The sequence below is a fragment of the Protomyctophum bolini genome (assembly GCF_963924005.1).
Source record: "Protomyctophum bolini genome assembly, chromosome: 6".
NCBI classification, from domain to species: Eukaryota; Metazoa; Chordata; class Actinopteri; order Myctophiformes; family Myctophidae; genus Protomyctophum; species Protomyctophum bolini.
Window position 1 is genome coordinate 8,629,317 of NC_137867.1, and position 26,193 is coordinate 8,655,509.

At 44.0% G+C, this 26,193-nt stretch overlaps 1 protein-coding gene and 1 long non-coding RNA gene across 3 annotated transcripts in view; both read left to right on the forward strand.

Annotated features, from left to right (window-relative positions):
- Positions 1–4,449: 4,449 nt before the first annotated feature.
- On the forward strand, positions 4,450–24,992 carry LOC308316696 (gelsolin-like). Of its 2 annotated transcripts, XM_080765402.1 has the most exons (20): positions 4,450–4,602; positions 8,281–8,474; positions 9,265–9,419; positions 9,546–9,707; positions 10,119–10,178; positions 10,571–10,660; positions 11,183–11,272; positions 14,542–14,674; positions 15,868–15,956; positions 16,072–16,200; positions 17,337–17,423; positions 18,379–18,512; positions 18,709–18,802; positions 19,632–19,802; positions 20,193–20,370; positions 21,745–21,866; positions 22,248–22,325; positions 23,687–23,747; positions 24,653–24,822; positions 24,865–24,992. In XM_080765402.1, exons 2-19 carry the CDS (start codon positions 8,282–8,284, stop codon positions 24,820–24,822), a joined length of 2,196 nt encoding a protein of 731 aa, XP_080621528.1. In that variant the 5' UTR covers positions 4,450–4,602; position 8,281; the 3' UTR covers positions 24,865–24,992. The 2 variants fall into 2 exon arrangements, with proteins under 2 accessions (XP_080621528.1, XP_080621529.1); XM_080765403.1 differs by lacking the exons at positions 21,745–21,866; positions 22,248–22,325; positions 23,687–23,747; positions 24,653–24,822; positions 24,865–24,992 and adding an exon at positions 21,573–21,628.
- LOC308316699 overlaps positions 7,829–26,193 on the forward strand; it is a 29,177-nt gene continuing 10,812 nt past the window's right edge. The window contains exon 1 of the long non-coding RNA XR_013964196.1: positions 7,829–7,919. This is a non-coding gene — a long non-coding RNA (uncharacterized lncRNA). The remainder of the gene's footprint in view (positions 7,920–26,193) is intronic.

Sequence of the window (26,193 nt, forward strand, 5' to 3'; positions counted from 1 at the left end):
ATACTTGCAAGATATGGGGGAGCCATACCTTTGGTTGCTTTGAATGCCAGCATCAGAGTTTTGTATTCTGTGCGGGCAGCGACCGGGAGCCAGTGGAGGGAGCGGAGCAGGGGGGAGACATGTGAGAATTTTGGCTGGTTGAAGACCAAGCGAGCTGCGGCATTTTGGATCAGCTGGAGAGGCTTAAGTGCACATGCTGGTAGGCCAGTAAGGAGGGAGTTACAATAGTCAAGTTTTGACAAGACTGTTGTCTGGATTAGGAGCTGGGCTGATTCCTGGGTGAATCACACACACACACACACACACACACACACACACACACACACACACACACACACACACACACACACACACACACAATAAAGTTAATTGTGTGAAACTAGACAGACGGGTTTGAGTTGGACCTCACTGCCTGCCTGCCTGCCTGCCTGCCTGCCTGCCTACCTGCCTGCCTGCCTGCTTGCCTGCCTGCCTGTCTGTCTGTCTGTCTGTCTGTCTGTAGACGAGATTTAAAAATGTCCATAGAAGGTGCAGCTTTCACAACCAGCGGCAGGGCGTTCCAAAGTCTGGGTACCAGAGTTGGCCACACCCTGCAGGGTGTGGTTAAAGGAATTAGATTACATCAGACATAAAGAAGCATCCCTGGGGACACAAGTGACATAATTATCCATAACACCTCTAAAAGACCAGCTCAGTGGCCTTGTGGTTAGAGTGTCCGCCCTGAGACTGGGAGGTCGGGGGTTCGATCCCCGGCCGGGTCATACCAAAGACGCTAAAAATGGGACCCAATGCCTCCCTGCTTGACACTCAGCATCAAGGGTTGGATTGGGGGTAAGTCCCTGCGACATACTAGCGTCATGTCCAGGGGGTGTACTTGTACCTCACGCTACAGAAACAGGAGATAGGTTCCTGCCATATTATGGGCCTCATGGCTCGGCAAGGGCCTAAACTTACCTCTAAAAGCCCTATGGCTTACGAATCCTTCAGCTTTATTGACAGGATTCACTCAGTATAACAAGGCAGCATGGCACGGGCTAAAGGCCCCGTGCCCAGGATGTCACATTCGTAGCCAATCTATGTGAACACAAAACAGTGGTCACAAACATTGCCATATATTCACTTCAAAGTCCCCCGTCCGGATTCAAACAGGCTGCCTCCTCTCCATGGGAGCCAATCAGATTGTTGCTTTCACCGGATCTGCCTGTAAGAGGTAGGCGGGACATCTGGCATGTAGCTCATATGTGGCACAGTGACTATACGGTTTATATCAATAGGACTAACTAAATATCTATACTATATTATGAAGTATGCAGAACCTTATTTAACACATAATGTCACAAAGGTAGAATGTAATGTATTTATTAACAGGTCTAACTGATTCAATCACAAATACATTGTAGGCTATAGCAGAGCAGGAAGCTCCCTGAACACACAGCTGTTGGATTACAGTTGAGATATTTCATCAAGATTAGAACTGTCCCGCGACCTCCTGGGGTGATGACAGCTTACAATTTACAATTTACAATTTAGGCATTTAGCAGACGCTCTTAATCCAGAGCGACTTACATTAAGCAAGAACAAAAAAGCATGGGAATACATCACATAAAAACATTTATCATGAAACATGCGTAAGCTAAGAAAGTAACAGTGGAATATCTATAATGAAACTATACATATAAGCTATACATCTATACTACTATGCTATACATATGTACTATGACGTGCTATGACAATAGCACATACAATGCACTTATGCTGTCTACATAACATAAGTCAGCTTCTAACAGAGACATTGTATGTACAGACCTGTAAATAACACTACGATTCACTCTACTCTTTCTATGAAGTCACCACAGTTTGCATGTCCTAACTGTGTCAGCCTGTGTACCTTATCTGATCCATATTCATCATATTCATATTGCTCTTGTCTTCATGTCTTCATGTATGTAAATTGTCTTGTTCTTTGTGTTATGTCAAATGTGTGTATATGTGTTCGGCATACTTGGCTGCCATGGGTCGCAAGACACATTTCAGTGTGAACTGACAATAAAGTACTATATCATATCAACAGGAAAACATAAAAATATTAAAGAAAGGGATAGTTTAAAAAGGAGCAAAGAGAGAAAAAAGAAGAAGATTCAAGAGCTAAATCAAATCAAATGTACAAGCTTTGATATGTTGACACTATCAGTTGGTCCCAGGTTCGAACCCCGAGCCCAGTGGTGGATAATTTGCTCCATATGTTACTCCCCTATTCTCTCTTTACTGTCTCTCTCCACTGTATACAGCCTACTATCTTTTACTTTATGTGTTTATTTGGACAGGACAATGCATATTAATACACCGGATATAGCACAGTTGCTAATTTTCATCCGCAGTCCTCACAAGAAACACAAAACGGAAAAACAGACAGTCAAACAGTGGAATACATTTACATAACATTACATAGGGAACACAGCATAAAAAAAGAAATACACCTAAAAATAGACCATGTAGGGTCTTGTATATGACCCCAGCCTGTTTGATATGAGTGGGGCTTCCTGTCAAACACCTTGAGTGCACTCTTGTAGACCTGTTCTATGGGTTTGAGAGTAGTCACGCCTGTGCAAGACCAGTTTGTGAAACAGTATTCAATGTGTGATAGGATACAGTGAAGATACAATCTGGCCGCTCCAACTGTCAGGAATGGTCAAATTTGTTTAACATTTGAATGAAGGTTCAAATGTTAAAGGTTGAATTTAATCGTATTAGTGACTTTCTTCACATGTTTTTTAAAGGTTAGGGTTGAGTCTAATATGACTCCGAGGTTCTTGAACTCTGGGACAAGGTCAAGTTCCTCTCCACCCAGAAACACATCTGAGGACTCCAACACAATTAACTGGTCTTTTGGAAAAGGCCATGCGTGTCTTTTTGGCATTCAGGAGCAGACATGAATCTATAAGCCAGTCTTGAATGCTTGTCAGGGCTGAGGTTAGAATTATTGACACATCTGCATAGCTTTTACCATGGGCAAGTACAACAGCATCATCTGCACACATCTGGACATGTACATTATTACATATACTTCAGGTAGGTCATTTATGTACAGAGAGAACACAATTGGACCTAGTATTGAGCCCTGGGGGACACTGACCGAACAGGTGTGGTAGGGAGATTTTACACTGTTGACACACTGTTTTCTGGTGGATAGATAGGAACTAAACCATTCTCTAGCTTCTGGAGAGAAATTTAAATGTGTTAATTTGGACAAGAGGACCCAGTGAGTGACAGAGGGTGTTCTTGAAGTCCAGGAACACTGCCATTGCACAGGGAGCAGTGGGCTGTGGCCTTTGACTAGGTGTTTGATGATAGACTTGACAATCCACTTTCAGCCACCTTTGACCTTTTATCACACTACTAGTATCAATAAATGCAAACCCAAACAATAAAAATCACACCCGTGTGAAGTGAGGGGCGCTAATATATTAAAGTCTAACTCATGTTGATATGGTGATGGTGATGGTGATATAAAACAAACGGTGCAAACACAAACATTAAATGCCTTTAACAATAAAGAGACAATATGACGTATAATGAGGCACGTTGTGACGTACATTTTCCCTTTCATTTACAAAACAAACATCGAACTAAAGACAAACATTAAACCTATGTGTATTGGAGGGGCTAAACAACTACAAAAAGTGGGGAATGTGAAGGTTCCCGGTTCGATCACCAGGCCAGGCCCCATGGGTTTGTATTGAAGTGTCCTTGAGCACTGACACAAGACACTGAACGATCTGAACCTATAAATGCTCCTGATGAGCAGGTCGGTGCCTTGCATGGTTTCCTCCACCTCAGTGAATGTGAATGTAGGCCTACTACTTACTATATGAATGGGTGAATAATAGTAATAGGTGGAATATAATAATATAATAATACTAGACCTATTAATTTACGGCACCATTTGTTTACCATTTACATGCTGGGTAAATGCCTGAAATATTTATGTGAACGAGTGGACTAACACGTTCCTTGGGTGATTGAATAATTCATTCAATAGTAGTCGAGCAAACAAAACAAGACCTATAGGTCTACTTCCTGACTTAGATGAAAATGGACACCTGAGGCTTAATTGGTCTGTGATTAGTCAATGGCAATTTAATTTCACATTTCAGACAAACTCAACATGCTTCAAACTAATTCTGACAACACTGTACATGTACACTGTACACGCATGCACGCGCACACACACACACGACACACACACACACACACACACACACACACACACACACACACACACACACCATAGACTGTAAAAAATCAACACGCACACGCACACGCACACACTCATGCGTACGTCACGCACACCCACACGCCTCATTCATTCCTCACCTGGGCTCTGGGCTGGGCGGGGGGGAGGGGGGTCCGGGGAGTGGCTTGTTTGCCTTGTTGTATTGTCTATTTACCAGCAACACAGACAGAGAGCAGCTGCGAGCGTTAACTGTGTTTCTTACTTTCTTCCTCGCTGCGTTTGTCTCCAGGTGGGAAAGTCTCCTTTATTCCGCCTGTCCTTTTTTTTTATTCCACCACAGAGACACTGTCACACAACAACAACATCAGGTAGGCGGCCTAATCATTCTGTTATTGTTTTATTGACGCAATGCAATGGCGTTGCAGTCGTCAAAAAGTAATAGTAGACTATATAGGCTAGCTCATGACATGACATGATGAGACTGAGTAGCCTACTTTACTTCATATGGCAAAAATAAGTATATAGGCTATTTGTGCTGCAGCCTACAAGTTATCAGCTTGTCACATTGCTGCGCTGTTCTCCCATCTTCTTTGGGACACATTTTCCGGTGGTGGTGGTGGTGGGTTTATGGAATGGAAACTATAACCCCACCCTGCACACTACAGACTTAATAATTAATGCCAGTAATGTAGGCCTACAAGCTGCAGTTCATTTTAAACAATTACATTTTAACAATTCATCTGCCTGCCTTGGTGTTATCTTTCTAGCCTACACTTTGTAGTTGTCATTGATGATGCTGTCGCTTGCCGAGAAGAACTGCAAGGCATAATAAGCAGGATTCGTTATCTTTGGGCAAGAAACGCTTTGTCTGCAGACTGCAATGCAATGACAGACAGACTGTGTGTCTCCGAGTCCGAATGTAGACCTGGATTGAATGTAGCCCTGGTCCAGGGCTTACAGCGAGTCTCTCTGTACGCCCTGTGAAAGTCCCTTCCGCAGCCTTCTGGTGATATTCTCACTCCCGTGCGCGGGTTTTCAAATCCCCGCAAATAAACAAAACGACGTAACTACTCACCAAAACAAAGCCTGCTAGACCTTGGTAAAAGTCTATTCTCGTAGCTGGGAAGCGTCTCAGGCCCCCAGTTTCTCTCTAAAATGCACTATTTTAATCATTAACTAAAATGAATCCAACCAGATCGGCGCAGGCAAAACCCGGAAATGCCATAGTAGAAGAAATGACTCTGCCCGGTAAATTCAGGGTACATTGCGTTATTAAAATGGCACAAAGTGCATTTTAGAGAGAAACTGGGGACCTGAGACGCTTCCCAGCTACAATAATAGCCTTTTACCAAGGTCTAGCAGGCTTTGTTTCGGTGAGTAGTTACGTCGTTTTGTTTATTTGCTGGGATTTGAAAACCCGCGCACGGGAGTGAGAATATCACCAGAGGGCTGCGGAAGGGGCTTCCACAGGGCGTCAGAGAGAGACTCGCTGTAAACGGGCTAGATTGAATGGAGCCCATGCCCCACAGACAGACAGACAGACAGACAGACAGGAAGGTGTGTCAGGGCATTGAATGTAGAAATAGGGTGTTGCCATCTCAAACAAACCAAACTGACATGACAAGCTTTTTAGTTTGTTTATCATGTGTAAAGTTATATTTGTTGGATACAGTTGCCTTACCTTAAAGGACCACTTTTCAACCTATCTTCATATAATTGGTCCTCCCTAATGTTCATTATAAAATACCACATTGTTTTCCTACTCAGTCTGTGCCTCATAGGGCAGTTCAGAAACCCGCAGTGACATCATCGATGGTGAATCCAAGCTTATAGAAGCTGCAGGCTTTCTATTCCTGAAAAGTTGTTGTGAAAATGGAAGCCATCGTTCTCACGATATATATATATATATATATATATATTATATTATATTACTGGCATATTATATTATATATTCATATATAATATATATATATTCATGAAACAGATTTTGCGTCAAGTCACCCACACAGTGTGCTGCAGCAATATTCCACTGTTCATACACGTATAAGTGTGTGGTAAATGAAGGTCCTTGCTTAACACTCCCAACATGTCTGAACACATTATTATGTTATTGTGTTGAGGAGTGAGGAGTGTCTAGCTGCCATGAAACAACATTAAATTCAGACATGGTATTTGTGGTAAGGGAGGGCATTCTTTGAGACACACATACAGGTATTTAAGGGGCGTGGCCCTGAGCATCTCCGGGGAATGTGTATGGACACTGTCAGGCCAACTTTTGTTTATGCTGAGCTAACTCGCTTGGCGCGAGCCCTTCAAAGTATAGTTGGCTGACATTTAAAAACTGAAAAGTTGATAAACCAACAGTTTAATGAAACTAACGACGAAATCTAGGAATTCTGCACCGGTTCCCACTGGTTTAACTTTCAACTGACTGTTTTAGCCCTATTTCAAAATGGAGCAGACCATTCCGCATCTTCTTCTGCCGAAGAATATGCTCCTATAGCAGTGCTCCTCAAGCCCTTTCATTTCAGGTACCCCCATAACTCTGAGAGTGCACAAGGGGACCCACAGGGGTCCATTTTGTTCCATTTGTGCAGAACTGTGGACCCCGACCCCCAGCCCCAGCGTCCTTTGGTGGACCCCACTTCTCCTATGCAAACAAACAACGCCCTCTGCTGTTTGTTTCCGTGAATTTCCAACGTACACACGTCACACGCTCTGAATTCCCCTGTTGACGGCTTCAGTAGCACAGCTCGAAATCTGTTCTTGAGAGATTAATGCTGCTATAACATGAGGAAACCTGTCCTGTCTGTCTAAATAAATACATAAAAAAACAGACTTTTGTTTTTGAGCGGTGCCTAACCGCTCCAATGAACAGTCTATTTGAGTATAGATGTGTGTCTGTCTGTATGTATGAGGACGGACAGATGCAATACCGTTGGCGTTGGGCGACTTAAAGTGGCACTGTTGCAAAAACGCTCCGTTCACACGTTGGTGTTATTTTTAAACATTGTTTAAACATTCTTCTTTAAACGTAAGGACATTGGACTCGGAGCACCTGTCTCCTGACCCTGACTCTCACCCAAATAAATAAATCAGTCAGATATCAGAGCTTTTTTCAGGATACCTGAACATTGTGTCTGCTTGCTCTTCGAAGGACCCATCGTGTTTAGTCTCAAAGTGAAACTTAACACGCAAACGTCATTCTCAGGACATGATCACAAACGCAACCATATTCATCCATAAGAGCTGGACTGGAATGACTATATCTTCCTTTGCCATTGTTCTCTGAGGCAACATTGTGAGCTGGCGGGTGACGGCTAGATGGGTACATGCTCCCGAGGTGTACACACTACACACACACACAACTAAATGCCATTGGCTGCTGTGTGAACAATCTGGATTATCTGCAGGATGTGATTTGCATACGGATGTGAGGGGATTTAACCCATTCTGAACGGGAACCCATTTTGGTGTTGGCATCATGTCGTGCTTTAGCTATTGAAAAATAGCAGATCTACAAGCTCGTAGCGCGCCACTCGGTGGCGCGCTACGAGCTTGTAGGTCTGCTATTTTTGAAAAAAATCGAAGAACGACTGACATTTTTAGAATCTGATCTCAGGTCAGAATGGGTTAATCAGACCAGTGTGTGTCCAGTGGAAACCTCATATGAATCTGATCTCAGGTCAGAATGGGTTAAATTAAAGGTGCACTATGTAAATGTCTACCTGGGATTCGAAGCCGGGTTCTCCTGCCGTGCGAAACGTTTTGCGATTGAGTCCGTCTGTTTGCTCTGCTGAGAAATAGAATTTTCACAAGTCAAACAGAAATGTCATTTCTATCCACATAGTGTTCCAGTGCCAAAAACACAATTTAAATCGTCAATTGCAAATTATCTGTGCGACAATTAATCAACTTAAATCAAATGTGTAATTGTGACGGCCCGAGTTATGAAGTTGTATCTTCCTCCAGTATACCCGTTTATGATGGCGTATTATACCACCCATAATTGCTCCTCCCATATCTTTTTTGTTTGTTTGTCTTAGAATGGTGTACCACGCAGAGTTTGAGCGAGCGGGGAAGGAGTCGGGCCTTCAGGTGTGGAGGGTGGAGAAGTTGGACCTGGCCCTGTTGCCACAGTCCCAGCATGGAGCCTTCTACAACGGAGATGCCTACCTGGTCCTCAACACCATCAAGCAGCGCTCTGGAAGACTGCAGCACGACCTGCACTACTGGCAAGGTACAGTATACGCTATAAGTTGCTAACCCATTGGTTTAGTAAGGGCATTTTATCAGGTATTTGACCAATCTGGGAACTAAATCGTTACCAAGAAATGTCTTCACCAATGTGTCTCTAAAGGTGTCTAATAACATGTATTAAAAGTTTGAAATTCAACTCCCGGGGGAAATTGAGTTATTAGCATAATATGTGACCATACCCATAACATCCTATATAAAGGAAAAAAAGTCCAAATTTCATCATTCTTTCAGTAGCATGTGACATATGAAACTAGGGGGTTTTCATGATTCTGAATCCATTCCAAGCATTAGTTTTGCACAAAAAACACTCCTTGGGAGGAAAACGGCCATAGCCGTCATCACAAACTTGATGAGGTCAGCACATTTGGTCAAGTGGATATGGCCCAATTTAGCCCAAGGAGTGTTTTTTGTGCAAAACTAATGCTTGGAATGGATTCAGAATCATGAAAAACCCTGAGTTTCATATGTCACATGCTACTTAAAGAATGATGAAATTTTGACTTTTTGGCCTTATATAGGATGTTATGGGTATGGTCACATATTATGCTAATAACTCAATTTCCCACAGGAGTTGGATTTCAAACTTTTAGTACATGTTATTAGACACCTTTAGAAACACATTGGTGAAGAAATTTCTTGTCAACGATTTAGTTCCCAGATTTTCATAGATTTCTCTTACTATTTCTCAAAGTGGCTGCCTCAGAATACATGTGATACTATTTGCAGCAGTGGTGAAGTGGTATTGAAAAGATTGCATGTGGTCTATATAGGCGAGGACTGTTCTCAGGACGAGAGCGGGGCGGCGGCCATCTTTGCCATCCAGATGGACGACCATCTTGAAGGAGCGCCCATTCAGTACCGAGAAGTCCAGGGCTACGAGTCTGGCGCCTTCACTGGATACTTCAAGTCTGGACTGAAATACATGGTAAACAGACATACTAATGTACTAAATACGCCATGAGTTGTTGTAGACTAGAAATCTGAAGTATTTCCAAAGGGAGCAATAATGTAATACTTGTGTCCCCCCCCCCCCCCGCCCTGCTCACAACAGAAAGGGGGCGTGGCCTCTGGTTTCCGCCAAGTGTCAACCAATGAGGTGGACGTGAAAAGGCTGCTGCAGGTCAGAGGTCGGCGGGTCGTCCGGGCAACCGAGGTCCCTCTCACCTGGGACAGTTTCACCAAGGGAGACTGTTTCATACTGGACCTGGGAGAGGCACGCACGCACGCACGCACGCACGCACGCACGCACGCACGCACGCACGCACGCACACTGGGGAGGGGGAGGGCACACAACCTTCAATGGTGCTGACAGCAAGAGGAAGTGCAGCTAGTTCTCACTTTTCTACAGGGGCCACTTCCGAATTTCAGCCACGTGCGGTTTTTGAAAGCGATTCACAGTTTGACAATAATCAACAACACACACACATGGCACATACAGTACATGCAAGAAAGCATGCACACGCGGCGAGTCACTAGGGGTGTGTGTGTGTGTGTGTGTGTGTGTGTGTGTGTGTGTGTGTGTGTGTGTGTGTCCGTCCGTCCGCCCGTGTCCAGTAATATACCTCTACTGTATATAATGATGCATGCAATAATGTAATACATCTATGGCATATCGGTTTTTCAGGAGATCATCCAGTGGTGTGGCTCCCAGAGCAACCGTTTTGAGAAGCTGAAGGCCACCCAGGTGAGTGATGCCACTACGCTACAGTACAGTAGACCCCTCCAAATGAATATGGATTCATTCATTTGTCTAAATGGTGTCAACCCACACACACATAGAAGATTTGTGCTGATATTGGGCTGTTAACCCATTCTGAACGGGAACCCATTTTGGTGTTGGCATCATGTTATGCTTTAGCTATTGAAAAATAGCAGATCTTGCACCACTCAGTTCACACGGGTGTGATTTTTTTTATTTTTATCGTGAACATTTTTATTTCAGAAAACACGGAGGATTTAGAAGATTTATTTTTAAAATTTTGAGGTCAGGCCTAAAGTGGTTGGACCGATTTTGAGATCACTTTGAGATCCACCCTGGCTTTAACGTTTCCATCGCTCTCTCTCCGACCAACACAGGTGTCCAAGGGGATCCGCGACAACGAGAGATGTGGGCGGGCCGAACTGCACGTCTGCGACGAAGGGGAGGAGCCAGAGAAGATGCTGGAGGTGAGTGAATTGAGACGTCACGGCATCGCCGCGTGAGCGTTTCCGATCGGAAGATGTGAGCTTGCAGAGTGGACGTTTTTTCTCTATTAAATAATGACTTGCGCGAGCAGAGCGCGCGAGTACCAGCTTCAGCCCGGGACCCGTACTTTGACGCGTATACTGCACCGCCCCAGCAAATTGTGCCTGATACGGCAGTGGTGCCAGGCACGGCGCAAAGTAACCACAGTATACCGCTAATCAACTTACAAATTAGTTGAAATTACATATACATATAAATAGTATATGTATAACTAGTAGGCCATTTATGGCCTACTAGTTAGTGTGCAACAAGGAAGTATGCACTAGACAGAGAGCAGTTCTAGTTAATAATGTGCTTTTGTAAGTTTGGTCATTTTTGTTTTTAAGTCCTCAGACGTTTTGTGCAATCCTGATAATTCTGTACCTGCTCTCCTATGAATTGTATCATGAATATATATCGAATCGAATCAAATCAAACTGTGAACATTGATCTTTGACCATCAGATCTTGGGGGAGAAGCCAGACCTCGCTGAGGCTCAAACGGCAGACACCAAGACGGACAGCTCCAACAGGAGGATAGCCAAGCTATACAAGGTGACCCATACATGCACACTACAACCGTCATTCCTGGACATGCGTTAGCGTCTGTACCCTCGCTGGTAGAGCTCTTGCCTCTCGCTTAGAATTTGAACTGTTTTATTTTTTTTAATCACTTGTAAGCTTGATTTTAAACCTGACTTCTGTGGTTCATGCATTAGGTTTAGGTTAGATATGATGTATTTGGGCATGGCCAAAGTATACTCTAGTATATTAGCCCATTTTGGGGGCGGGAACCCCTTTTGGTGTTTTGCATTATGTTATGCTTTAGCTATTGAAAAATAGCAGATCTACGAGCTTGTAGGTCTGCTATTTTTTTGAAAAATCAAAGAACGACTGACATAGAAACATAGCTTTTTCAGAAAACTGTCAGGATGTAGAGGACATTTTTTTTAATCTGATCTCGGGTCAAAATGGGTTAACCCATTCTGAATGGGAACCCATTTTGGTGTTAGCATCATGTTATGCTTTAGCTATTGAAAAATAGCAGATCTACAAGCTCATAGCGCGCCACCGAGCGGCGTGCTACGAGCTTGTAGGTCTGCTATTTTTGAAGAATCGAAGAACGACTGACATTTTTAGAATCTGATCTCAGGTCAGAATCGGTTAATCAGACCAGTGTGTGTCCAGTGGAAACCTCGTATGAATCTGATCTCAGGTCAGAATGGCTTAAGGAACATGTCATTAATTTCACATAGAGCACATTCTGAGCTTTTGACAATGCTACTTGACTGTTCGTCCCACACACAACTATGTCTGTATCAACCCAGGTCATTTCTGGTCAGACTTGCTTTTGTTCCACATTTGCTCACTGTCTCTGTGCTGCATCTGCCCCCTCGTGGCCGGATGGTTTTCGCTGCTAAACTTCCACCCTCAACGATGATAACAATAATTCTCGTTATAATTTTGACATCAGAAATACTTCCTTTTGATACACACACTTCAATAATTCCTGCGATATGTTTAGCCTATACCCGTCTACCAAGAAAGATTGATGGGACAAATGGTGTTAATATGACATTTTAACTAGTGTCCACAAACAACCGTTGAGACTAAAACGTCTATTACAAATGCACCTGGAATATTAACGCCAGAAGCATTTTATTCATGAAAATATGGGTTAGGACTGCTATATTTAAATGTGAGGACAAATATTGACTATATAAAAAGCCTGATTCTCCGCTCTAAGCCTGATGTGTTTTGCCACTGAATTGTGGCTAGAAACTAAATAACTTTAGATTGTTAGTGTTTTTAGACAGAATACCACAAATAAGACAGTGGGTGGAGTAGCTATTTATGTAAAATGTACAATTAACGTAACTTATTTTGCTGTCATCGACCGTCCCGAGTTGGGCCAAACAAATGTTGTAATAGCGGGCATATAGTAACTTTGTTTATATGAGTAAGACGCGCAAACGTGGGAAGCGAACGCAGCTCGTACATATTTGGGTTTTGGACGTATAGCTGCTTTGGGGACTCCTTATATGGTGCCCCTTTTGTGCCCATATATGGAGCTGAGTGGACCTGGCCCCTTTTGTGGCCATATATGGAGCTGAGTGATTGCTGATGCAACACACTCCATATTTGGATAGCGGGACAGACACACGGACATGATCTGCTAGGTCTCATAGTAAGTGCTCACTGCGTTCGCAATTATTATATTTATTATTTTTTGCGTTGTTTTGCATTACTGACAATTAATAAATCAAGACCGTAGCCTACCAAGTGGTGTAGAGCTGTGCTGGGCTCGCTTCACCATGACTAGATGATCTCACTTTCACCAATAAATAAAAACAATAGTACTTCCACAGCCTTACTAAAGGATAAACTCTCCCGTCTTCTCTCAACGTCTGTCATTTCGCAACATGTGCGACAACGGAACGTAAACAAAACGAGCTGTGTGTCACACCAAAAGTGGTGACCTGTTGAATGCAGTAGATTAGAATCATTACGCAATCACCACAGGCTGCAAAACATGGGTCACTGACCTTTGTGTAGCACTGTGACGCGGCGGTGTTGCTTACAGCCTTTCACGTCTAGGATTTTACGGAAGAAGCCTTATGCACCTGCTTTTTGTTTTTTTGTTAGTTTTTTTTAATATACAGTACATTAGTTTTTGTATTATATCTTTAGGAACCTTGTTGTCTATGTCATGTATGTAAAATCATTGTTGTAAATGTTTCTTTTTGTACACAGACCGCCATTGAAAAAGAGACCTTGGTCTCAATGGATTCCCCTGAAATAGAGGTTTCAATCAATCAATCAATCAAAATCAGTCACTCAGTCACTGGTGTTATTCCTGTTCTTGCACTCTTGCATCATTTAGCCACTGTTTTTAATAGTATTAGTGACAGGTTTGCTCCCTTTAAAATCTAAGGATAAGGGCCGATTCATACTCTATATTTCACCGCTGTTTCGGCGCTGTAGTGCCGAAATGATTTCGGCTCGTCAGACATTTTCAGTAGCACCGAAGAGACGACTTTAGGACGGTAGCCCCCCCCCCCCCCCCCCCCCCCCCCCCCCCACCCGAACCTCAAATGACGTCACATTGTAGGCTCTACAGAGCCGAACCGACTTTTATTCGGCTCTAAAATAGGAGTATGAATCGGCCCTAGGAAAAACAGATCAAATTCTTCATCTCACTCACTCACTCACTCACTCACTCACTCACTCACTCACTCAGGGGTTTAAGACCACAAAGTTCTTACACCGGGACTAGTAAGTAAGTAAGTACTGTACACTTTATAACAGTGGTTTTCAACCCTTAAGTTTTCATATCACGGTCTATAATTTATTCGGCATTTGAACCACAGACCGCCATTTGATGTTGATTTTGCCTCTCGGACCATTTGACGTTGGTACCATACGAGAGAGAGAGATAACAGGCAAACGATTCTTTTGATCAAAAGAACAATTCTTCTACAGTCTCTAAAGACGTCTAAATTAAGTAATGCAGATGTTTAGCAATAATTTAACACGTGAGATCGTAAAAAAATGAAACGGGTCCATTTTGTTTCATTTTACAAGAGTGGGTCCATTTGGTACCAACTCCATCATTTAGCTGGGGACCACCTGTAACCTCCTCAAGGACCCCCCTGCTGGTCCCCGCCGGTACCACTGGTTGAGAACCACTGCTTTTATAACATCAGAAGTATCAACCGCTAGTCTTTCTAGCTCCATTTCCAGACCTCCAGTCATCTCCGAGCTTATTATTATTATTATTATTATACAGTCCTAGTGAATGTTTTGCCGTTTGTTTGCGTTAGGTGTCCAATGCCAGTGGGGACATCGAAGTTACCGTGGTGGCGGAGGAAAACCCGTTTTCCCAGAATGCACTGGAGTCCAGCGAGTGTTTCATCCTCGACAATGGAACGAACGGACACATCTACATCTGGAAAGGTATCCCAAACCCCCCCCCCCCCCCTTGGTAACCCACTACCAAGCCCCACTACACACTACACACTACACACTACACACGCCAAGCCCAACACGGACAATGGAAAAGCAAGACAATAATGTGTTCGTATATAGACCACGGCTATTCAACTGGCGGAAGAGTTTTCTTTTCTTTTTTTTCAAGGTTTTTTCCAGGGGGGGGGGGGGTCAGCCCATAGTGGGCAGGTATACTTTAGCACTGTGCCATAACGTTCTGCTCCTGCATACTTGCAGTAATGCAGTGCTCCCATTGTAAACGGGTCCATTTGGTTACCGCGCTCGAGTTACGGTCCCATAAAAGTCATTCTGGTTCCTCATCGTCGTCGTCATCATTTTTCGACCGCGGTCGAGATCATGGATTCCGCAATGCTTTCGCCAGACTTCCCCGGTCCTTCGTTTCCACCCCTCAGTTCCTGCCTACTGAAGCATGTGTCCCCTATAGCGATGACATCGGGGGAACGACGGCTTTCTACCTCTGGTCCGCCCTGAGGCAGGACTCCAGAGAAGAAGGAAAGATGTAACCTCGTTGTCAGCTCTGTAAGCAGTGGCCGGCAAACTGCGCTCTTCTGGATCGGACCAGTGAAGAAACAATGGGGAAGGTCGCCGTATATTAGATTAGTCGATGGGTGGCTCTTCCAAGACAGATTTTGCGCTCTCATTAGAAGGCGGGTGTAAGTCAAGTGCCATGATACGACCGATTCTCTCGTTTCTTTGAAAGTGTCCATGTCTCGGAGCCATAGAGTAGAATCGGCTCAACGGTCGTCCTAAATATTATTTACTTAGTTTTAACATCTTACTAAGCTGGGATGACCAGATCATATGCATGTCATTGAAGGCTGACCAGGCCTGGCCATACCCTTCCTAACCTTCCTAACCTTTTGGTTCCTAATCCATCATTTAACCCATTTTTGGGTGGGAACCCCTTTTCAGGTGTTAGCATTATGTTATGCCTTAGCTATTTTTGAGAAATCGAAGAACCACTGGCATAGAAACATAGCTTTCTATGTCTCCCCCCAGGGACCCCTCCCGTGGGACCACAACACGTTGAAAACCACTAATCAATCCATTGAATCCAATAGAGTGACAGAACGTGTGTGTGTGTGTGTGTGTGTGTGTGTGTGTGTGTGTGTGTGTGTGTGTCTGTGTGTCTGTCTCAGGGAAGGAAGCCAACATGGAAGAGCGCCATGCGGTCCTGAACACTGCAGAGCTGTTCATAACAAAGATGAACTACCCCAGACACACCCAGGTAACACACATGTTGATTTAGGTTTAGTCCGTCTTTTGAGTAGGGGGGGGGGGGCATGCAGGAACACAATGGACTGATGCACTGACCCCCCCTCTCCCCCGACCCGTCTCTATAGGTCCAGGTTCTGCCGGAGCACGGAGAGACCCCGCTGTTCAAGCAGTTCTTCAAAGTGTGGAGAGACGCCGACGACACCGTCGGCATGGGAACGGGCTACGTGTCCAATGGCATTGCCAAGATCGAGAAGGTACACCTGATGTCAATCACGTACTATAAGCATATAATGACGATGATTATGCTTTGTTCCAACAACAGGTCGTTTCGAGGAAGCAATCTGATTGGTTGAAACGGCTTCTATAGCCGTGGATCAAACTATAGCACCGTTCACCACCTAATCAAAACAAAGAATGCAGCTGCTCTGTTTTCCCAGAGCGCTAGCAAACTCGGTGGCTATAGGCTATAGCTGGTTTCTTGGGACATTTGTGGTCGTAGTAGACTACATCTGTCATTAAAAGAATATTTATTTTCAGCGATTTTCTTAGTTTTTTTGTTGTAGAATTGCAATATTACACTTGCGGGTGCGGTTTAACGTGATTATTGCCACTTCAGTGATTCTTGCGGAACTCGACTCCGTCTCGTTCCTTACCGTGTCACTGTCGTGGCAATAATCACGTTAAACCACACCCTAGTCTCGTGTAATATTGCTTCATTTGTACATTATGACTGCATGCTTTTACAGGGTTGGGAGTGGGACGCGTCGCCCACAGAGACCAGTTGTTACGGGTCATGACATTTTCTTTTCCTACATTTAAAAGTATATAAATATTTAAAAGGTTTATTTATTTTTCGTATTGTAAAATAATTGTATACATTTTTAAAACATACAAACATAACAAAAAATCTTAAGAAATTCCAGAAATAAAAAATGATAATTAAGAAAGGTAGCTAGAATAGCTGGATCTACAAGCTTTGCAAGGCCTCGCAGGGCAGCCACGTTGTGCGCTTACTGGATCTTGCTATTTCCACGAGTGTGGGTCGCAGGCAAACTAGTCTAATCTCTCCTTTTTAAGTGGTGCAACCACTTCTACATCCAGCTTTGTCCGTGTACCCGTGTACGTACGTCAATGAGCACGAGTGGTGTGCGCATGCGTGAAATTGGAACGACAGAAGTATGTGACATTGCTGCCACCTGCTGGACGCAAATCGCTAATCTAACGGAGCAGAGAGAGAGAGGGAGAGAGAGAGAGAGGGGAGTTGCACCACTTGGTTCACACAGGTGTGATTTTTAGGTCTCAACCTGGAACGTTTGGTGAGCACTGTTTTACAGTATCGAGGGGATAAATATATATAAATATAAATGTGTGTCATGTATTTGTATTTCAGGTGCCGTTTGACGCGTCAACTCTCCACGAATCACAGGCCATGGCTGCCCAGTATGGGATGGTTGACGAGGGCAACGGAGACAAGCAGGTATAGGAACACAAGGATGTGCCCATACAAGGTATGGGATGGGGGGACATCTGAGATTCCATGCGCGGCCAAAGGAAGCCGACTCCCGGCGTCTTTTCCGGGTTTTTTAGACAGCTGGTGGATGGAAAAGAAGCTCCACCCACGCGGCAGGTTGCCCCAGCTGTCTAATAAAAAAAACGGAATTGACGCAAAACACAGCTTCTTCTGTCCCCCCGCATGGAAGTTCAAGTGTGCCCCACCAGGCTGAATGGGCCCCCGGGGTTCGATTGTCTGCCAGAAATACTAGGTCAGTGTTACTGTTACCCAGCCCGGAGGCGGTCCGACATTCTAAACGTGTCGATTGACTTGCTTTTGGTCACTTTCAACCTGACATCACTATTTGGGCATATCATTATATTGTCAGAAGATTTCCTCTTTTTTTTTAATCCTTTTTGACTTGTACGGGGATCCCTGGCACGAAATCATATTTTCAGATGGTGGTCTGTGGCTAAATACAATATGTATTTGGGGGGGCCTGACATGGAAAAGGTTTGTTCTGTTTTAGGTCAATTTGTTAAACGTAACAAAAATAGATCATGACTTTTGAAGTAGCGAAAATAGCACACCTATATGTGTGTGTGTGTGTGTGTGTGTGTGTGTGTGTGTGTGTGTGTGTGTGTGTGTGTGTGTGTGTGTGTGTGTGTGTGTGTGTGTGTGTGTGTGTGTGTGTGTGTGTGTGTGTGTGTGTGTGTGCGCGTGTGCGCGCGTGCATTCCAGCTAACACGCAGTGCCGTCTGCTAGCATTCAGTTGGATCTGGATTCTATCTGTAAAAAGAAAAAACGTAAAAAAATAAGGGTTTGGAAGTTTATTGTATAGCCTCACTGGATTGGGGACCATTTTGAAATGGGAAGGGGTTCCCTCTTGACTGTCCACAAATTAAATATATATATATCCATTTGGTGTTTGTGTGTTTAGATCTGGCGTATCGAGGGCTCGGAGAAGGTCGCCGTCGACGAGTCTCTCTATGGTCAGTTCTATGGAGGAGACAGCTACCTTGTTCTCTACAACTACCGGCACCAAACACGACGGGGACAAATCATTTATATATGGTGAGCTTGTTATTCTACAGAACCGTGGTGTATATAGACCTCATTCACGACCCCTCTTTTCCGACCCACTTCTGTTTCCATTCTATACATTCCATTGACACCGGATTTTAATTATGTACATTCAATACACGTACAGACAATTGTTCTAAGAGGTCGTCTCTATGGCAGCACATGACACCTGTTGTTGTGTCCTCAGGCAGGGGGCGGAGTCGAGTCAGGATGAAGTCGGAACGTCAGCCCTCTTGGCCATTCAGCTGGACGACGAGGAGCTGGGAGGAGGGGCTGTACAGGTACACACACACACACACACACACACACACAGACACTCTGAGGTGCTTTTTACACGAGGATGGTGTTCATAAAAAACGGCAAAATAAAGTATCGTTTGCTGCTGTCATTTAGACGAGAACCGTGTTCACAGGAGGTGAAAACGCAACGAAGTGAAACCACCTCCCAGAGTGGAAATCTTTTAGAACGCCGTTTCCTATGGTCTCCATATAAACAGGCAAAACGGTGGATACGCAAAAATTGTGACATCATGGCTTACGTCAGCTCTGGTCGGCTTTACATGGTGTCATAGGCATGCGTCAGTTGCTAGGGGAAACGAACAACAACAACCATGCTAGTGATGAGGACGCGACGTTTGTTTACTTTCTGTGTAGAAGAAGAACGGAAGTAGTTCTACGCATGCGTGACTTATGTCTATGGTTTATATATGCGCTGCGTCACACGGACCCCACAAGGACACGCGCCACCTAGCGACCTGGCATGTATATGCATGCACTTTGTAGCGTTTTCATTCAAGTGTGCGTTCTCATGTAAATGGTCCAAAAAAATGAGAACGCAACGGGAATTTGACGTGTTATATGGAGATGGTCGCCGTCTAAAAGAGGCCTGAGTCAATGCTTGTACACCAGAGGTAGAGAAGTTCTCATATTATGCGCCTCGTCTCCAAGGAATGCCTTTTGAACTGAGGAGCGCCTTAGATATCCTGTCCATTGTAGACACCAGACTCGAGTCTGGTCTCGACTAGTGCACATTCAAATTTGACACGACCCCTTAGACACACATTTCACTGTCACTGTTATTAAAGTTGTCATTTGTGTTGTGGTCTGGCAGGCGCGTGTGGTTCAGGGCAAAGAGCCTGCCCACCTCATGAGCCTCTTTGGGGGACAGCCAATGGTGGTGCACAAGGGCGGGACTTCTAGAGAAGGTGGCCAATCGGAGGTGGCGGACACTCGACTGTTCCAGGTGCGAGCGAATCCGGCCGGAAACACCAGAGCTGTGGAGGTGAGTAGTAGTTGTATGTCAGTGGTGTTCGGGGGGAACTATCTATCTAATATTATTATCGATCTTATTATCTAATATTGAATATTTTATAAACATTGTAACAACACTAATCTTGTACGGGGGATCCCTGGCACAAAATCATATTTTCAGATGGTGGTCTGTGGCTAAATACAATATGTATTTGGGGGGCCGGTTTGTTCTATGGCGGGGGTTCTCAAAGTGAGGTCCGGGGGACACCCTAGCAGTCCTTTTCCAGCTCTCCAGCTGGTCCCCCAGCTAAATCAGTCCAAGTAGCATCGGTTTAACCACACTGACTTACAAGTTTTACGATTTACTTGATGATTCGACATGAGAAGCCTATACAACGACGCATCTTCTCCCCCTCCCCAGGTGGACGCTGTTGGTTCAAGTCTAAACTCCAACGATGCCTTTGTGCTGTTGAGCCCGGCAGGCTGCACTCTGTGGGAGGGGAAAGGAACCAGCGACGCAGAGAAGCGAGGAGCCAATCAGCTCGCTGAGCTGCTGGGAGCCGCCTCCCCTGCGGTCGTCTCTGAGGGAGAGGAGGAAGGTGATGAAGAGTCTTGTCTGTCAGGAAGCTTGGCCTATTTTATACTTCGTCATATGACACACAAATGTGATAAAAAGGGGTTCACAAGGCATTGCAAAGCGTACATTAATTGGGGAAACGCAATCATGTATTTATTTTTCATGTAAAGTAAATTCGTTCAAGTTTCTGCCCAGACCTTTCATCGTAATATGAGCCAATAATATAAACGGTAGTCATGAGCGTTCTCCCCTAAGTTCTAAGACCGTTCTCCCAGCGTCGGCTGCATTCTGTTGCAGACCAAATTCCAATATCCAAAATCTCGGCCACTCGCTCACTCACACTCGCTCGCTCACTCCAGCATGGCGGTGTTACGGTGAAATTGGTGACCTGCGGAAATATGTGACCATCTCGTGGACTTCCCATAACGTACACGGAGGTCTTTAAATATGTGACCTAAATACAGCTAGGTTGAACTTTGCTAATGAACAAACTGCAACTATTTACGTTCGGACACTGACATACATAATGCGATTGTCTACACGGTTGTCACATATTTCAGCAGGTCACCAATTTCACCGCAACACAGATTTTGGGTATTGGAATGGTCTTTGTCCTCTCTGCTTGGATATGATGTAATGCAGGCTATACTGCCACCTCCTGGTATGAAGAGGTACATCCTCTCATCAAAGGACCACACCAAGGGGCCAGCTATGCACTCCAATGTTGAAGCGCTGGTCCCTAGTGGTAAGAGGAAGGACTGCAGGCGGACCCGTGGATTCTTGACGAGGAAACCCTGTGCAACCGAGCGCCCAATGTAAAGCCCAGGTGCACTCTGGGTGCACTTCCGCATTTGGACACCAAAATTTGGTGTCCAAATGCGGAAGTGAAATGCTGAATCAGCGAAAAGACGGTACTTCCGGCAGCCTTCCGGGTGCTTCAAAACGCCACTGAGCAACTTCCACTGACATGAATAGCGGAGGGGGCGGAGCTTCGCGCTAGTTTAGTCTCTATCCTTTTAATACTCTATGGACCACACAGACCACTTTAAATAAAGCCTCCAGGCTTTATTTAATTTATTATCCTATTGAACTCAATGTGTGGTGTCCATGTTTCATGTCCAACATTCATGTGTTCATTGCAGACGAGTTTTGGTCGTGTCTAACATTCATGTGTTCATTGTAGACGAGTTTTGGTCTTGTCTAACATGCATGTGTTCATTGCAGATGAGTTTTGGGCGTGTCTAACATTCATGTGTTCATTGTAGATGAGTTTTGGTCTTGTCTAACATGCATGTGTTCATTGTAGACGGGTTTTGGGCGTGTCTAACATGCATGTGTTCATTGTAGATGAGTTTTGGACTTTTGGTCTTGTCTAACATGCATGTGTTCATTGTAGATGAGTTTTGGGCGTGTCTTGGAGGACAGACGGAGTATCAGACGTCAACCAGGCTGAAGAACGAGATGGACGCCCATCCTCCTCGCCTGTTCGCCTGTTCTAACAAGACTGGAAACTTCATGGTCTGTCTGTCTGTCTCTCTCTGTCCATCTAGTTCTACCTGTCTGTCTCTCTCTGTCTGTCCGTCTTTCTGCCTGTCTCTCTGTCTAGTGTCTACCCATCTCTCTGTCTCTGTCTACCTGTCTGTCTGTCAGAGACAAATGTCCACATGCAGTATGTCACCCCATGAAGTCGGTCGATGAAGACTCTTTGAAACATCAAATTATTGGCTTAGGAATGTGACAAAAAAAACCCCAAAAATATCCATGCCCTTCAAGGCTTCAAGAGGGGCTTCATGGGGCATGTAATTGAGTGTGTGTGTGTGTGTGTGTGTGTGTGTGTGTGTGTGTGTGTGTGTGTGTGTGTGTGTGTGTGTGTGTGTGTGCGTGTGCGTGTGCGTGTAGGTAGAAGAGGTACCAGGTGAGATGACACAGGAAGACTTGGCTCCTGATGATGTCATGATCCTCGACATCTGGGATCAGGTCAGTTAACAATGGTTACCCTGGTTTCTCCTTTCCGGGCTCCTATTGGCTCGATTTCTGTGCCCAGTTTACAACATGACAGGTAAACGCATACAGGCATTGAATGCAGAGAGACAAGTGTAGTGCCTCCAAGATACCAGGTGAACCTAGCATCGGTCTAAGCAATATTCTATTAATCTCGTACATTAAAACTATAGGATACCAGGTAAACAAGGAACCTAACATCTGTTAACATTGTGGTCAAGAAAAACCTCTAGCCTCGGAGGAAAGCTTCAGACAGGCAATGTAAACGTTTGTTTTCTCATGCCAATAAAGCTCCCTTGGATTGAATTGATAAGTCCCGGAAAAGACGTGCTGTGATTGGCCAGTGTAGTCGGTGAACCAATAGGATCCACCAGCTGTTTTGAATGCACCCCTCTAGACCAGAAATCACACGGGTTGGGGCAGGCTAAGGCCTCACTCACACTGTTGCAACATGCATACAGCATTTGTTAGCACCCTCACTAAAAACGCCGGGACAACAACGCTCCACACGTCCCAAACTCTTCTCCCTTCTGGCTCCAAAACTGTGGAATGCACTTCCCATTGCAGTCAGAACTGCAGCATCACTCCCAATCTTCCGCCGTAGTCTGAAAACCCACCTTTTCAGACTCCATCATGGCCCATAGCACTTACCCTACCCCCTTAGATAGCATTTCTGTAGACTTGGATAGCATTTGATACAGACTTATAGCATGTTATGTATGTAGACAGCACTAGAATTGCATTGTATATAGTCATAGCACGCCATAGTACATATGTATAGCATAGTAGTATATATGTATAGTTTATATGTATAGTTTCATTATATAGATATTCCACTGTTACTTTCTTAGCTTACGCATGTTTCATGATAAATGCTTTTATGTGATGTATTCCCATGCTTTTGTTCTTGCTTAATGTAAGAGCGTCTGCTAAATGCCTAAATTGTAAATTGTAATTGTAATTTGTCTTGTCCGTGTTTAATGGCCGCCCCCAGTGCATTTCCAATGGAAGTCACATGGTTTGACAAAACATTTTTGTTTGATGCGGGGGTGGGGGGCACAACACAGCCATCAAACACAAATGTTTTGTCAAACCATGTGACTTCCATTGGAAATGCATTAAACGCGGACAAGACACAAGACAAATGTTTGTATGCATGTTGCAACAGTTGCGACTGTGTGAGTGAGGCCTAAGAAAAACCAAACCTGGCCCGGACACATCTAGACTCCCAATCCCGACGACCTTTGCTGCCTGTCACTCCCCATCTCTCTCTCTCTCTCTCTCCCAATTTCCTCCTCTTCCTCCATTCTCATCCTCCTCTCCATCCTCTCCTCCAGGTGTTCGTGTGGATTGGAGAGGAGGCTAATGCGACAGAGAAGGCCGAGGCCATGGCGTCAGGTGAGACTCTCAGCATATTGTCAAAAATCACACACGTGTGAACTGAGTGGTGCAATTCCCCCCCAATTCTGGCGCCCCCTACTGGTATAAATAAGTAACATACTCGTGCTCATAGACACACACAGGTACACAGGTACATGGACATTGCTGGTTGTAGGAGTGGTTGCACCACTCAAAAACAGACAGGAGGTTGTCATACTAACTTCCTGACTTCATCACAAATGACAACCAGAATTTTATGTTGTTGATGTTGTACAGTTGGTGTTGGGAGTTATGCTTAAATGTATTATGTGCATGCCAGTGTGTGCCACACACACACACACACACACACACACACAAAGCAGACATATAAGGTCGTAGATCAGCTATGTTCAGCCTTATGGTTGGGTAGTTATTTGTAGACCACTTAACCTCGTTCGACCTATCTTCATATAATTGGTCCTCACTAATGTTCATGATAAAATGCCACCATTCTTTTTCTACTCTGTCTGTGTCTCATAGGAGGGCTGTGGGCAGAAACCCGTCCATCACCAGTGACATCATCGCTAGGCAGATTATTAAACAATGTTTTGTTTAAAAAAAAACATATTATTATTATTATTTTTTATCGTGGGAACGATGGCTTCCATGTTTGCATTGCAACTTTTCAGGAATCGAAAGCCTGCAGTTTCTATATTAGCTTGGGTGGGACGGGTTTCTGAACTGCCCACAGCCCTCCTATGAGACGCAGGCAGAGTAGATTATTTATTTTGCTATTTTATCATGATTATTAGTTTGGAACAGTTATATGAAGACAGGTTGAAAAGGGGTGAAGTGGTCCTTTAACAAATTGCAAAAATAAATGTCATAAAAGTGTGTGTGTGTGTGTGTGTGTGTGTGTGTGTGTGTGTGTGTGTGTGTGTCAGCTGCCAAGTACATAGAGACGGACCCCTCCAGCAGAGATGCTGACACGCCCATAGTGAGGATCAAGCAAGGATTTGAACCCCCAACCTTCACAGGCTGGTTCATGGACTGGAACCAGGACTACTGGAGCAGCGACCCCCTGGAGACAGCCATGGAAGGCCTCCGTGTCTGAACACACACACACACACACACACACACACACACACACACACACACACACACACACATGGACACACTGTGATACCGTGTTGGGTCTGTTATATTGTCACCGAGTCCAATCTGAGAGAGATGTTCTGATATCTGAAATAAAGATTGATATTAAAGATTCTCTGAAATCAGAAACCTTTTTCTTTTGTACAGTTCACTCCTGTTGGAGGCATTACTTTGATTATGGGTTAGCGCTGTATGTGTGTAGAATTGTACACTTATTGGAGGTGGTGAGCGTCTCTCACACCAAGAGGCATGTACGGTTTTGTGTACAGTATACTCCTACAGGTCACAACAAGCTTAACATCATTTTTGAGGATTTGAAAAAAATTAAAAAATTAAAAAAACGATGGGTTATAGCCCATGTTTTTTGAAATTTTGGGAAAAAAGTTAGCATCGTTTCTCATCATTTTGGACCATGGGCTATAGCCCATATCGTACGGCATACTATAGCACGCCGTTTTTCATCATTTTTGAGGATTTGAAAAAAATGAAAAAAACGATGGGTTATAGCCCATGTTTATTGAAATTTTGAAAAAAAAAGTTAGCCTCGTTTCTCATTATTTTGGACCATGGGCTATAGCCCATATCGTACGGCATACTATAGCATGCCGTTTAACATCATTTTTGAGGATTTGAAAAAAATGAAAAAATAAAAAAAACGATGGGTTATAGCCCATGTTTTTTGAAATTTTGAAAAAAAAAGTTAGCATCGTTTCTCATCATTTTGGACCATGGGCTATAGCCCATATCGTACGGCATACTATAGCACGCCGTTTTTCATCATTTTTGAGGATTTGAAAAAAATGAAAAAATGAAAAAAACGATGGGTTATAGCCCATGTTTTTTGAAATTTTGAAAAAAAAAGTTAGCCTCGTTTCACATTATTTTGGACCATGGGCTATAGCCCATATCGTACGGCATACTATAGCATGCCGTTTAACATCATTTTTGAGGATTTGAAAAAAAAGAAAAAATAAAAAAAACGATGGGTTATAGCCCATGTTTTTTGAAATTTTGGAAAAAAAAGTTAGCATCGTTTCTCATCATTTTGGACCATGGGCTATAGCCCATATCGTACGGCATACTATAGCACGCCGTTTTTCATCATTTTTGAGGATTTGAAAAAAATGAAAAAAACGATGGGTTATAGCCCATGTTTTTTGAAATTTTGAAAAAAAAAGTTAGCATCGTTTCTCATCATTTTGGACCATGGGCTATAGCCCATATCGTACGGCATACTATAGCATGCCGTTTAACATCATTTTTGAGGATTTGAAAAAAAATAAAAAATGAAAAAAACGATGGGTTATAGCCTTAGAGTATATATACAATA